Raw genomic sequence first — 15642 nt, 5'->3', positions numbered from 1 at the left:
TATGGGTGATTTATCCTAATCCTTGGATCTAAGGGTGACAGGTACTGACTGCAGTACAAATGCTCATTCTCACAATTGCAAACAAAATTAGTATTCTATTTATTAGATATTAACAATTGGATGTGGTTTCACAAATTTGAGAACATTTGGGATTTAAATATTTTATTTTTTGTTGTGTGTGTGTGTGTTTTTTAATCCTCACTTGAGGATATTTTTCCATTGATTTTTAGAGAGAGTGGAAGAGAGAAAGACAGAGAGAGATATCGATGCGAGAGAAACACATCAATTAGTTGCCCCCTGCACTCGCTCTGACCAGGGCCCATCCGGGTGGGGGAGGAGCCTACAACCAAGGTAAGTGTCCTCGACTGGAATTGAACCCAGGACCCTTCAGTCCTCAGGCTGACACTGTATCCACTGAGCCAAACTGGCTAGGGCTAAATATTTTAATTTTTAATGAGAGATTTAAAGACATTTTAAAGATTTTAATGTTAATGAATTAAATTAAAATTTCAATATTACTTTTCCCCATTTTCTGTAGAAGATACTTTTCTTCATCAAAGTATAGTTCAAATGCTGATTAGCTACAATTCCTTTGAATTGTTTTAAAACCCAGGTTTGACATGGGGAAAAATAGTTTTAAATGGCCACCAAAATCTTGTAATTAGGAAGAAGTGAGTAAACATATAAATTTTAAGCAATATTAGTCAAATCATATTAAAAAAATGAAAGATACAGGAATAACTTAACACTAACCATAATAAAACCAAATGAGAAAAAAGAAGAATGCACACAGCCTTTTTTCCCTTTCATTTGCTATATCAATAAAAACAAGCCAGTCAATTGCTCATTGGCCCTAGAAAGCATTGTTTGTATTTCTATCATATGCTAGTAACATTACCATAAAAATCCAAAGACCTTGGTGTAGTGTATACTCCCTACTCTGTCACTGACCTTCTGCATGGCCTTGGGCAATGAAGTGGAAAAAGACTCCCTCCTCAACCCAACCCTTCGTATCCATGACCGTCAAAAAGCCACTTTACCTCCAAGTCCTTCTACTGACTTCCTATCTCCACCATCGCTCACCTCTCCCCTGCCTGGTCCATCCTCTGTCTAAACAATAACTGGAGTATTTCTGAAACATAGGACAGATGACAATAGTCCCCTGCTGAAAACCTTCTAATAACTGCCCATAGAGGTAGGAAAATGGCCCCAAGTGTCCATTGTAGCTGAGAAGGCCTACAGGAACCCTTGCCAGCCCCTCAGGCACCATCTGCTGCCACCTCCCCTCCCTCTCCTTTCAAGCCACACTGGTCTTCTTCCTGCTCTTTGGGAAAATCTCTGGCTCCGTGCGCCAGAGAGGCTCTTTCTGTGGATTGTTCATTGGCTGCCTCCTTCCCAGGATTTTGGTCCCAATTCAAATATCACTTCCTCAGCAGGCTGTGCCCTGACAGTCACACTAGTATACAAAGCAATAGCCTCTGTCCCCAGCCCCGGCCACTCCTTAGCACATTGCCCTATTTTGTCTTCTTCAGAGCATTTATCGACACTTGAGATTATTTTGTTTGGATCGCAAATTTGTCGTGCCTCTTTCTCAATTTAGAACTCAAGATGCTCAACGGAAGAGACACTATCTCGATTCGGCCTCCCTTACCGGCAACAGTACCTGGTACGTGGTCCATACACAAAAATATTCCTTAGCTTCCTGACCGACTGACACAGATTTACCGAGAGGAGCAAATGAGATAACATAAAAGAATAGTCTTAAGAAAATGTAAGTTTAAACATGCAAGTGATACTTAGGACAGCCATATTTACTCCTCTGAATGTGGCTTCCTTGCTTATAAAGTGAATACAGGATTTTTGTGAGTCAACTGGAACCATCCTTCTCAAAGGCATCTGAAAGCACTAGAGAAGTGCAAAGTAGTAACTTGCCAATTCTCACGGGGAAATGCTTGTAGAGCACAAATCAGTGGAGAGTGTGGATGAAGTCACAATAATCACCCACTGACCCTTTTATCAGTCTATTAATAAATATTTATTAGTTTTTGAGTATGTGTTAGGAGCAGTCATAAGTGCTATGGGTAAAGAAAAAGATATTGGACACTGACTACGATATTAAGAACTTAATAATTAGCCCTAACCGGTTTGGCTCAGTGGATAGAGCGTCGGCCTGCAAACTGAAGGGTCCCAGGTTCAATTCCGGTCAAGGACATGTACTTTGGTTGCGGGCACATCCCCAGTAGGGGGTGTGCAGGAGGCAGCTGATTGATGTTTCTCTCTCATCGATGTTTCTAACTCTCTATCCCTCTCTCTTCCTCTCTGTAAAAAAAATCAATAAAATATATATATTTTTTAAAAAGAACTTAATAATTAGAGAAAAACAACAGATATACAAAACCAATATAAAAAGGCAGATGAAAAGGTGTCAAAAAACAATGGACTATAAAGGATTCAGAAGAAGGAAGGCAAATCCTGACTTAATGGACTAAGGAAGCTTTAATGAAGGAAGTCACAGTTGAACCCGTCTTGAAAGATATTTAGAAGGTGGAATTAGGGTGGGGGTGAGAGGTTCCTGCAAGTGGAGAAACTTTGTAATTCCAGGCTGTGAGAGCAGGAAAGTCTGGAAAGCTTTTGGGAAAATAAATGGCAGTTCATTGAGGTGATGACAATGGAGGAATCAGCATCAAGACAGTACTGCTGGTTTAAAGGAAGCCCGATACCTTAAATATTAATCCAGTGAGCCCAGAATTAATTTGATAAGCAGTGAGGGTTTAGTGAAAGGCCTCACTAGGTGAATCCATATTATCGGACTGTACTTTAGAAAGACTAATTTCGATGTGGATTTTAAGAGGCGAGATTAGAGACCAAGGAAGAAAAATAGCCTGCTATTTCCATAACCCAGGCAACAGCTAATGTGGTCCCAGACAGGGGAATGGCAGTGGGAATGGAAGACACAAGACAGGGTGAGGGACAGCCAGCACATCTTGTGATTGACTGCCAGAAGAGCAGGCTGAGAAGACGAGCTGTTAAAGCAAGAAACAAAAATGTAAGAGCCAATTTTAGAAGGATCTGAAAATCAGTTAAATGTTCAAACCATAGAGCTCATGATACTTTTTTTGCATCTTAAAGAGAAAGCATGCAATTTTCTTTTTCTTAAATATGTAATCACTGATAATTCTTTTACAACTATCTCCCTTGCAAGCATTTGAATTATTTTATATAGTACACATATCAAAAGATCAAGTAAACTTCAGTAAACAGCTATGCAAGATTTATCCTACTAGGATTACATTTCCATTTCTAAAACTGATTCTACCACTTCCTGTGTTTAAGAGACTTCCTCCGCTGCCACTGTCCAATGGGCCACAGTGTGCAGGGTTTGTCTTTACTTATCTCTTCTTAGCTGATTTTTTTTTTCATCATTTGGATATAAAGGACTTGTACTGGGAAAAGCAGCCAAATATGTGACTGTCATGCTAACAATGATCTGTATGAGCTTCCTGCAGCTGGAACTATCAACATTTATATCCTCATTTTCTCCTGTGTCTGACCCAGATGGATCACCTATTGGGTGGTCTACCTAACTATATGCAAAATCTGACCATTCCATGTCTCATCTATGCCCTTCTCTGAATCACCACTGTGTCTCTCACTAGATTTCTTTGCTTTTATACGTAGCCTCCCACGGTCTCTCCCACGCAACAACCTGAATGGTCCTTTCAAAATGGAAATTGATCACTTCACTCCTCTGCTCAAACATTCCCAAGGCTCCCTAAATATCTCCAAACAGCACAGGCTGTACATGATATGGCCACCACTAGTCCATCCTCATTTCCTGCTGCTCTCATCTTTGTCACCCTGCTCCCACCACACTGGCTTCTTTGCATTATCTTCAATGCACCAAGGAGATCTTGGCTTGAACTGTCCTCTATGCTTGGGCAACTCCTTCCCCCAAAATCCACCTGGCTGACTCACCACCCTTCAAGAGTTTTGTTCAGATCTCAGCTCTCACCCAGGCCAGTCCTGGCTTCCTATTCATTGCTACAACCCGACCTCCAGCACTTCTGCCCTCCCTCACTCACCTTGCTCTACTTCTACTGACATAGCAGATAATAAGCATCAGTTTCCTTCCACTGGAAGTCTGGGTCCAGAAAGAAGTGAGTCAGTGTCTTTTTTAATTCACTGATGTGTCCCAAGTATTTAGAACAGTAGCTCTCAGCAAATATTTGTTAAATGAATTAATAAGCATATAATCACAGATCAAGTTTTCAGGCAATGATTTTTTAAAATTAATCTTAGAGGAAAAATACAGGGTAGAGCAAAAGTAGGTTTACGGTTTTCAGCATGCAAAACACAGTTTATTCATGTATTTATTATTTATTAATTATTGTATTGCTTTCCATACAAACAACTGTTGCCCCACCTGGTATGCAGGATAGATTTTTAATGATTTTTACAGCTCTTAAATCACTTTGTAATTTATAATATTGGGTTTTAAAGGTGAACTTTTTTGCTTTTTTTTTTGATTTCAGGGAATCACAGATAGTGATTTCTACAAATGATGAAGGAAACCTACAGACTCCTATCTATTTTGAGCTTTCTTACTAGGCCTGTCAGAAAGCTCCCCTTTCTAATTTCTCTGCGAATAAATGAATGTCCCGCCCTGTGACGCCTTCTCAAGGAAAGGGAACATGAACAAACACCTCTTGTTCACTCACTGGAGACCCTGCCGTGTCCCCTGTGATTCAGCCATGAGAAGCAGAGGTCCCAGTCGATGTAGTGCTGAAGTCCCACAGCTTATCTTTCCCCCATAGCCATTAGAATGACTGGATATTAGACTAAATTTTTAGGTCAAGATTTTAAAATTTTTTGAGAAAATTTCCCAGAATAATATGGTTTTATACTTTTGAGTTCATCATTCCAAAATGAAAGTTTATTACCCAATTTTTTTTAAAAAAAAGCAAGGACTGAGTGGGGGCTGGGGGGGAGGGTACTGTTTTCACCTACGCTTGTATAGCTCAATCAAAGCTAGACTACGCTAGACTGAGCCAAAACAACAACTTGAGTCACACTCTGGAAAAAGTTACTATGATTTTTAAAATTTCATCTGTTTCAATAAAAAGCTTAAATGTTATGTTAACCAAGTGTCTTACATGTCTGTTTTTCAGAAACAAGAAGAAACAAAAACAAAATCTGCCTGGGAAATATGCAGGAATGAGGAACATATTCTATTTCTAAGAAAAACAAAATCTAGCTCTTCAATATTTATCTATTTCTAACATATTTCTTCAGAAAAAAATGTTAGTCTTCGTGGCCTTCCAGAAAATGCTCAACGTAGAACTTGAAGAAATAACATATGAGTGATGACCCCCAAATTCTAAAGAATCCTTTCACTTCAATGACTTACTGGTCTCATAAGCACCCCTTCAATTATTTGTTTTAAAACAGCATTCCCTGTAACAGCATGTGAGACAGTCATGGCACAATGCAGCTGAGTCATGACCCTTCATCTAAGGCCAGTGGTCAGCAAACTCATTAGTCAACAGAGCCAAATATCAACAGTACAACGATTGAAATTTCTTTTGAGAGCCTAATTTTTTAAACTTAAACTTCTTCTAACACCACTTCTTCAACATAGACTCGCCCAGGCCGTGGTATTTTGTGGAAGAGCCACACTCAAGGGGCCAAAGAGCCGCATGTGGCTCGCGAGGCACAGTTTGCTGACCACTGATCTAAGATGATAATTGGTTGCATTTACTCTCACCAAGTAAAGTCCTGGGTACCTGATAATGCTTCTAATCTATGATACTAATTTACCATTAAAAAATGAAAATCACAGTATTTTAGAACTAAAATAAATCATACAAGCGTCATATATGGGGCACCGTAGGAGAAAGAAGGAATTTCAGGAAGACAGGGAAGGAAAACCAACCAATCCTTTTATGTTACAGGTTAAAATAGGAGAAAGAGAAAGGGAGTAAAGAGAGAGAGAGAAATTCAACTGAAACATATGTTTCTCTATTAAATCAACAAGGAACATCTATTAAAGACCTCCTCAACTTCTTTAGGAGCAATAAAGGGTAATCAAATAAGAACATTGTGAAGAGCTGGGAGACCCTCTGAGATCTGGAGATATCATTAAGTTTGATATAAATAAAATAAAAGATTTTTCACAATTCAGAGACTGATTTCAAAAGAGGAAGACTACGTTAACAAAAAGCTATGAATGTATGAAGAAAGGATAGATTGCAAGACTAGTTCGAAAACTGGTCCAAAATTTACCATATTCAAAATGTAATTTTATTTATATCTCATTTAATTTTGGCTAATCCTATTTAATATATATTTAAAAAAAACATATTCAGTCAGTAAATATTTATTTATGGTTTGGCTGCTAGCCAAATAAATTCAAAAAGTGGCCATAATCCTGCACTGGCAGAGGGTAAAACAGGAGAGGTCGTTATCTAATTGATATTTAACACCTTAAATCCAGGACTTGGAAAAACAAAAATCCATTAATAAACCGAACTTACATTGGATACTTTCAAAGCTTAGACTCAAACCTGCATTTTTCTCTAGTGAATATACAGAATCATTCCATGTGCAGATTTAATGCATTAAACCCACTCCTGGCTTCCAGCTATCTTTCTGACTCTAGTTTTCTCTTAATGTTGGTATCTTTATCCCCTTTACATTCATTTCACATTGCAGCACATGCACCTAGGCACAGCCCTTTCAATTCTCTCTGAGAGTAAGTAGGCTATAAATAAACGTTGTAAAACGAGTCTATGCAAGCACTGGCCTAGCACCAAGAAGCCCTCTGCATCACTGTGAATCCTCTGAGAATGATACATCTGTGGGTCACGCACAATACTCAAAGTTTGTCATACGAGTGGGTTGCTATGGAAAAGGCTCAAAATCAGCACCATGAGAATTGTACTTGTTCTTTGGCAAGTATCTTAATTTAGCCTGTTCGAAAAACTTAGCAGTCAAGGTCATTTCTACCCAATTGGAGGCAATGACATCCATGCACTTGCTCAATGAACAGCAGACTAATTACGTGGGTACGTACCAAGGGGGACAGAGTCTCCGAAGAGTTAGGAGGAGGTGCTGTCTCCACAGCTATTTCTGGATCATCCTGTTCACTCTCACTGTAGCATTCTATGACAAAAACGAAAATGCTTAACGTTTCCACGCCGTTATCACTTACCCCATTATGCACGAGCGGAGGTCTGTCCATCTGGCTATGGCAATTCCAACCCAATTCAGAAAGTACTCATCTAGTGAGCTGTTGGGTGCAAGGGGGTTACAGGAGAGGGGAAAACAAGTGGCCACATCAGGGTTTCTGCCCTCAAGGAGTGTCCAACCCACAGGAAGAGGACTCCCCATAGGTAGCTCAGGCAAAATAAAATAATTCCTCATATATCAAGAGAGCATAAAATCAATAGTGATTAATTCTGATCCCAGGAACCATAATGAGCTGAAATTGAAATAATACGGAAATCATCAATGGTGCCAAGAGTGATGTTAGTAGCAGGCTAACAGTGCAACTATATGAAGTCCCTAAAAGAGATGGTGGAAAAAGAAATGGAAAGGTTCCCTGAGGCCATATCATGGAAGGCCTTACATACCAGGATAAGGAGAGGCTTTTATGTAGTTATTTTTTTCAACATATCAATGTACTTTATTTTTTTAAATCTTTATTGTTGAAAGTATTACATATGTCCCCCTTTCCCCTCATTGACCTCTTCTAACCCACCTCCCCTGACCCCACCCTAGGCCTTCACCACCCTATTGTCTGTGTCCATGGGTTATGCATATATGGATACAAGTTCTTTATTTGATCTCTTCCCACCCACCTACCTTCCCTGCCTTCCCTCTGACTTTAAAACTAGAACCATTTATTTTATGGGCAATAGGACCAGGGAGATTATTAGCACATTGATTTCACAGTATTATAATGTACCTCTCTATTGTTTTAAGCCTAGTTGCCACTTTTCTATTTCTAAATTGTTTGATTTTGTTATCCAAAGATATAACTCTCTAGTTCCAATTCCCAAGTTTTATGTGGCTTGAGCATTTCAGAACAGCATCAGCTCTGTGACCCTGGCACCTAACGCCTCTTCTTTTCCATATGAAGGAGCACTTGCATCATTAAGAAGAATCAGAAACCTGTAGCTGTGTACGCTGAAAGCTACAGACTGGGCTAAAAGACTGAGACTCGGCCTGTGTCCCAATCTGACCTTCAGGTTCCTAACACAAACTTAGGGTAATTGCTCTCAGCACACATCTGGTGGAAATATTAAAATATCAGAAAGGAAACAGTGGGATGAAAGTTATCTGTCTAGATCATGATGAGATGATGCCTATGAGTAAGAATCCAGTAAGTGAGGCAATGAAACATTTGCATTGGCAATTGTGGGAGATGTCATTGAAGCCTCCAGTTGCTAACGAGTGGGTGAAGTGTGAACAGCATGCATAGCCAGCAGAGGAAGCTCAATTCCATGCTGGCGAGTCTATGCGATTGTCTCTGCATGTTTTCAGATAATTTTAAATGCCAAAGTATGTTTCATTAGGACAAGGCAATGCATAGAACTTGACATGGTTTTCTCATCTTATTTCATCCTATTCTAATTTTCTTGCTAAATTTTCATAATTTTAAAATAGAACATACCTTCGTCCTTTGTAGTGGATTCATGATGGGTTACAGATAATCCAAGCTTGTTTAACCACCTATAATTTAAATAGAAAATAAACATTTGACCAAAGGGATTCACCTTTCCCCTAGACTATGAAGGAAGGTTTTGGCCATGTTTTATAATAAAGTTGTCATAATCCTATGGTCAGTCTAAATATTTCCAGCACCAATTTGTGGTATCGAAACCTAAGACCTCTGGTTTCACAATATTTTCATTACTTAGGGCACTCTTTTTAAAATATATTTTTTAATTGATTTTAGAGAAGAGGGGAGAGGGACAGAGAGATAGAAACATCAATGAGAAGAGAGAATCATTGATTGGCTGCCTCCTGCACACACCACACTGGGAATCGAGCCCTCAACCTGGGTATGTGCTCTGACCAGGAATCAAACCATGACCTCCTGGTTCATAGGTCAATGCTCAACCGCTGAGCCATGCCAGCCGGGCTACTCACTTACTTGCAAGAAAAGAAATGAGGTGGCCCATTATCCAGATGACTACTGTGGGTAACAACATTATATATTCTAAATATATGAACAAATATATTTTTTGCAATTGTACATTTGAAATTGTTAGCAACCATGAAAATCCTTATTATTAAGTTTAGTAACTTTACCATTAAAGTTTTATCTCTGTAATTCTTTTTTTAAAAAATATATTTTATTGATTTTTTTACAGAGAGGAAGAGAGAGGGATAGAGAGTTAGAAACATCGATGATAGAGAAACATCGATCAGCTGCCTCCTGCACACCTCCTACTGGGGATGTGCCCGCAACCAAGGTACATGCCCTTGACCGGAATCGAACCTGGGACCTTTCAGTCCGCAGGCTGACGCTCTATCCACTGAGCCAAACCGGTTTCGGCTATCTCTGTAATTCTTAAGATATCTGTTTATTTAACACAAAAATAAAGAAAAGATGATACATTTTTAAGCCAGAATTTTTATTTTAATCAGTAAAAGATCTGGCTAGAGCTAGATAGGTATTCCTAAACTGGCAAAATTTTTAAATCCTTGAATAATGTGATGTAAAGCAAAAACTGTCAATGTCATTTCTTCTATTGATTTACCATTTTGTTGGCAATGAATTCCAACTAAACATCAATAACAAAAATAGAACTAGATGACCCTTAAGGAACTCAAACTTGGCTTATGACTTTAGGCTACTGCAGTTCTTTCTCAAGGGTTTTGTTAGGAACATATTTTATAACACAGAATTTTTAAAAGATATAAAAGGTCTATTTCATATGCTCCTAACTATATAACCTATTTAAAGGGAAAATATTATTTGGGGGCGGTGATCATCTAAGGCCCAGTGGTCGGCAAACTCATTAGTCAACAGAGCCAAATATCAACAGTACAATGATTGAAATTTCTTTTGAGAGCCAAATTTTTTAAACTTAAACTTCTTCTAACACCACTTCTTCGAAATAGACTCTCCCAGGCCGTGGTATTTTGTGGAAGAGCCACACTCAAGGGGCCAAAGAGATGCATGTGGCTTACGAGCCGCAGTTTGCTGACCACGGATCTAAGCAATTAATTTTCCACATCTTGCCAGTTTTCTGTATTTTTAAAAAATGTTCCATATTGTGTATTACTTTTGAGAAACCAGAGCATTTAATAGTGGCCAAAGTCTACCAATACCAACAAAATAACAATGCTATGCACTTCGAGAGTCACTTAGACTTTTCACGTCCCTGAGACCTGTAATGCCTCATGAACAATTCTCAGGCCACACACCAAGGACAGAAGTATTGCACATTTCCATCTGTCAATAAGTTAGGAATCTTTACCCAGCCCTCCACCTGCCATGGCCTTGCTGCATTTTTTAACATTTAACAGCAAATATAAAATAAATTTGATTGCTAAAAATAAATAAAATAGGACTGCCTGCCAGGAAAAGATGAATCCCAGCCTCATCTGTGAAAACCACTTCACCTCCATGAGAAACACATACTCTCTTAATGGCCACTCAAAACTGGAATAATACCTGGGCCCAGATCATGCCACAGGCACTGGAAAATGTTCATCAAGACCCAACAGAATAAACAACAAAACAAGGAGGCAGGAAATCATACCAAAAACAAAAAAAAATTCAAATGGCTAATAAACACATGGAAAAAAATCTCAGCTTCAACTGTATTTTGGGTAATGCACATTCAAACACAGGAAAATATTTTTCACCACTAGATGAGCAACATTTTAAATATCTCTGATTTCTAGAATTTAGGAGAAAACATTGTAATCTTTGCTGAGTTGAACATGAAAATTGATGCGGCCAATTTTAAGCAGGCAATTCAATGATAGTATTCAAATGTTAAATATCCATCCTTTTTGCCCAACGAGTCTAACTATAAACATCTAGCCTACAAACCACAACTTCATATACACAAATAAATGACAAAAGCAAGAAAATAAAACATAATCTATATATATAAAATCCTAAGCGACTGTCCGACCATTCAACCATCCGACCGGTAGCTACGACGCACACTGACTATGAGGGGGCAGACACAGGAGCTGCTGAGCTGCAGTGACTTGGCAGCTGCAGTTCTCAAGTGTTGCACCCAGAACCAGAGAGGAGGGAGCCCGATTCCAGGCTGCGTCACCGAGAACTACTCTCTCACAATCCGGGACCCCTCGGGGGATGTCAGAGAGCCAGTTTTGGCCCAATCCCTACAGGACAGGCCAAGGGATCCCACAGGTGCACGAATCCATGCACTGGGCCTCTAGTACAATATAATTGTCCATCAATAGGAAAATGGGTCAAGTATGGCACTGATTCTATCAGTACTGTGTTATAATGGAGCTAATAAAAGGACAGGTGGGAAACCTTGTAATGACCTGGGAAAATCCTAGAATACTGTGAAGTGAAAAAAAGAAAGTAAAAACATGTTTAGGCTGATTCAATGTACTTTTAAAACTATGTATTTGTATACATCCACAAATTGATATGCAAAGAAAGCCTCAGGAAGGCTATACAGCATACTGTTAAAAGGGGTTAATCCCAGGGAGAGAAGTTGGGGGTATGGGGAGGTTTCCACGTTGCATACTTCTGTATTATATGATTTTTTACAGGAATATATTTTATGTGTCACCTAACTAAAAGAAATATTTAAAAGCACATTTTTAAACATTGATCAGGCAAAGCACAACGAATTTAATGATTCACTTTTAAAATACCAAAAATAAACTCATTCTTAGTTTATATATAATTTCATAATTATATAAGCTAATCCCCCCAAAAGAGTATATAAAAGTGAAATAGACAAAAAAAAATTTGACATATCAAGACAAAACTGGTTTTAAATTGAGAATGCCTGAAACAAGCAAAGACATGAAAATACAGAAACATAGCAGGTTGGGAGAGTATTGACAATAAAAAAAGATTCCTCTCAGCCCTTACCCAACAACCATGTCCTTTTCATTGCCATGGTTAGTTCCTTGCTGTGAAAAACTGGTGATTGATTAGAATCTTATTTGAGTGTTTTCTTTCCAGCACCCACTGGCTTAGAGCACCTCCTTTGCTAAGAACATTTTAGCTAAACATCGAGGCAATAGAAATGTTTCTATTTGTGGCTAAATAGATGGATGCACAAAAAGACTTGTATTTACATAGAAGATGACAGATGTTCCCAGGAGTGTGCTATATGTTGACTTGCCATGAATGTGTGTGTTGGAGAAACACGAGTGTTAAGAAATGGATGTGAAAACAAGCACATGCTTCCCGCAAGCACCGTGGGAGAAAGGCAGCTACCACCAGCCTCTGTTCAGAAACCAGCTCTTTCATTTCCCTAACCGCTTACCCCATCCTTATAAACTGAGGGTCCCTTCAGAATACACAGCATAACCATTAACCTTAATTGCCTTTCCCTTCATCGTCCCAGATAGAAATGTCACCACCCAAAAGTGCCGTTTCCCAAGGAGGAGGGCTTCTAAAGCAGAACCCGTCTCTCCGATGCCCTCACGCCCTCCTTCCCCAGCACCTCTGCATGTCGCTGAGAAACACCAGACACGTGATGTCCTGACTCCAACAGGCCACCTCGGGAGGAAAAGAGACTCCTCAGGGGCTAATGCAGCAAACCCTTCATCTCCACATGAACAACCTTGTGGGAGAAGTTAGCCTGGAGGCCCTAAGAGAGTCTGCATTGATGGCTATTAGAAAAACCATCTTCAGAATAATAAAACTTAATACTGCGTCACAAATCAAAGAAATTATGATACATTTGGGCACAGGCAAAATGGGCCGTTTGTCTATGAGTGGCCGCATGGACAGTTTTAAACTCTAAAGGTCATTCAAAACTATGGGATCAGAACACCGTACATTCAAATTTCAATTTACACCTTGTTTGTAAGCTGGAAAGATAAGTGTTAACATAATTTCAAGTACAATTAACAGATCTTCACAGCATAGACTGGCAATAAGATCTTGGCTTCGGTAACTATGAAAGGCTTTGACTTAGCCAACCAGACAGTGTGTGTGTGTGTGTGTGTGTGTGTGTGTGTGTGTGTGTGTGTGTGTGTGTGTGTGTATATATGTATATATATATATATAACTACTAGTTATACTAGTAGTTAATACGCATGCACCTCTGCTTGCTGTCAGATCTCTGCAAATGGAAAACACAAAAACTGAACATAAGTGGACTACAAACATAAACATAAACTGGAAAAGAGGGTGAGCAAGAAGCAAAATAATGCGGATGTGTGATTTATAGAGCAAATCTGACTGAAATGTAACAGGTTTAATAACTTTGTACTGGTTTACAAATGTATTTTGCGATGCCGGAAGAGAAATTCACAGATAACAAAACACTGAGCACTAACTGTTTCTCTGGTAAACTCGGTCTCACCCTTCCCTCATCAGAGAAAACAGAACCACTTTGAAAGGGCCAGCCACAGGATGGGTAGGAAGGATGTAGACAGGAAGGAAGCTGGAGATACAAGACGCCATTTGAGCGAAGCCAGGGACAGCAGGAGGCTATGGGGGGAGGCAGGGGGGGAGACCATTTGGGGTTAATGGATGGCTCAGCTCCAGACTATCTTGGGGCCCTAAATACTGCTAGGAGAGACATTAAGCTTTCCACACACCCCTTACACCCCTAGGGCTTGCTAATCAATAGGATTTAGAGTTACTCATGTAAATAAATAAAGAGCTTTGACAGTGAAGTTTTAAAAATCTTCTCCTTTTGTGTGCCTGCTCTTATTTTTTTTCAGACACTTGAGAAAGCCAGGAAGGAAAAGCTAAAATCAGAAAGAGGGAAGAAACAACTTCTCTCTTTCTCCAAGTAAATAAAAGGCTTGTTTGAAAGACTCAATTGTCAATTCCTTGCCTTGTTATTTCTAACGCTGGGTTTCTCAATAAAAAGCCATTCCGCCCTCACATGAAGCCTTGTGGTGGGGAGATGAGTGTAGGGAACCAATAAGAATGCTTCTAGCTAGACTAGGCTCCTGATGGGATACCCTATAAGTTGTGTGTGTGCTCGTTCATGTATGTTTGGTGAAAAGCAGTTTTTCTTTAAGTTTCTAGAGCAAAAGGGCAAAAGGAAGTTATATAAGGCAGATAGAACAGAAAAATCATTATATATAAATAAATAAAATAGATTAAGCCATAAACTCCATGAATAGAGGAATTATGTCTGCTTTCTTTATTTCTAGTGCCTAGGATCTGCTACAATGGGATAATAGCAGGTGATCCATAAACATATTTTAATTAGTTATGCAAGGTAATAAGAGACACTAAGAATTCTTGCCCTAGCCAGCGTGCTCAGTGGTTGGAGTGTCGGCCTAGTGCACTAGGGTCTTGGGTTCAATTCCCAGTCAAGGGCACATACCTGGATTGCAGGTTTGATCTCCCACCCTGTCCAGGGGGGGCGTGCAGGAGGCAACCAATCAACTGATCTATGTGTGTGTCTCTCTCCCCTCCTCCCTCCCTCCTTTCCACTCTCTCTAAAAAAAACTCAATGGAAAAATATCCTCAGGTGAGGATTAATAAACCAAAAGAGAGAGAGAGAGAGAGAGAGAGAGAGAGAGAGAGAGAGAGGCACTAAGAATTCTGAAACTAGAGCTTAAATTAGAGTGCTCTCTGAATCCTCAAGCAGGTAATACTAGATGCATACAGTCTACTTCTTTAAACAGAACAAACAGGAATCAGGAATTTAGGGACATAAAACTTATGTCAGCTATACTCTGAGCAAGACTGTTCTGCAAAATATTTGTGATTGCACATGGAGAGCTAATAAATGCATGAATCAACATGATATCACACAGCACATATGAGACGCTGTAAAGATCAGAATTCTGAAAGCTGCAAGATCAGTTATATAATACTTTCAAGCCTTCTCCCCGTGATTCTGATTCTCATTTTAACATTTTCTTACAATTATTTGTCTCTTCCTTTCTCAACTTAGTGGTTCCCTCAGGAGAATCTCATTACTTCTTCCAAAAATAGCCATTTTGATATGTACAGTTCTCCAAAATGCTCCCAAATACTAGAGAAGAAAGCAAGACTTTGTAGCTGCTAAAGAGATTAATCCTTAAAGCATGAGAAGTTAATAAAACAATAACTGATATGAACATATGCTTAAAATTCAAACACCTCACCAAAGTAAGACTATTCCCATAGAGACTGGATTTATCAATTTCCTTTACTTACACATTCATTTCTTGTGTATTCTCAGCTGCAAAATAAAAGGTCTTGATCTGTGGATGGCTGATCTTGAAAGCACTTGAAGGGGAAAAGCACAGACACATACAAAATTAGTGCTTGTAATCATCAATGCGTTTGAAAATAAATCAGTCAAATATAAGTATAGTAAGTGCACCTGCTTTCTTTGTAACTTTACAGAAAATAATTTAGTCACATTAAATATCCATTGTCTAATCTCTATTTCATTTCAAAAACAGAGGGTTAATTCATCAAGTACAAACATCCAGAACAGGACT

At 39.1% G+C, this 15642-nt stretch overlaps 1 protein-coding gene across 9 annotated transcripts in view; it reads right to left on the bottom strand.

Annotated features, from left to right (window-relative positions):
- IPCEF1 (interaction protein for cytohesin exchange factors 1) overlaps positions 1-15642 on the bottom strand; it is a 135952-nt gene that overhangs the window by 28912 nt on the left and 91398 nt on the right. For all 9 annotated transcript variants that reach the window (XM_079780690.1, XM_079780687.1, XM_079780683.1 and 6 more), the window contains 3 exons: positions 15353-15424; positions 8675-8733; positions 7073-7161 (listed from right to left, as the gene is read on the bottom strand). In XM_079780690.1, the coding sequence (XP_079636816.1) occupies positions 7073-7161; positions 8675-8733; positions 15353-15424 (220 nt within the window). The remainder of the gene's footprint in view (positions 1-7072; positions 7162-8674; positions 8734-15352; positions 15425-15642) is intronic.

Source organism: Cnephaeus nilssonii (assembly GCF_951640355.1).
Source record: "Cnephaeus nilssonii genome assembly, chromosome: 9".
NCBI classification, from domain to species: domain Eukaryota; kingdom Metazoa; phylum Chordata; class Mammalia; order Chiroptera; family Vespertilionidae; genus Cnephaeus; species Cnephaeus nilssonii.
Note: the sequence above shows the minus strand (reverse complement) of the source record. Positions and strands in the feature narration are given on the sequence as shown.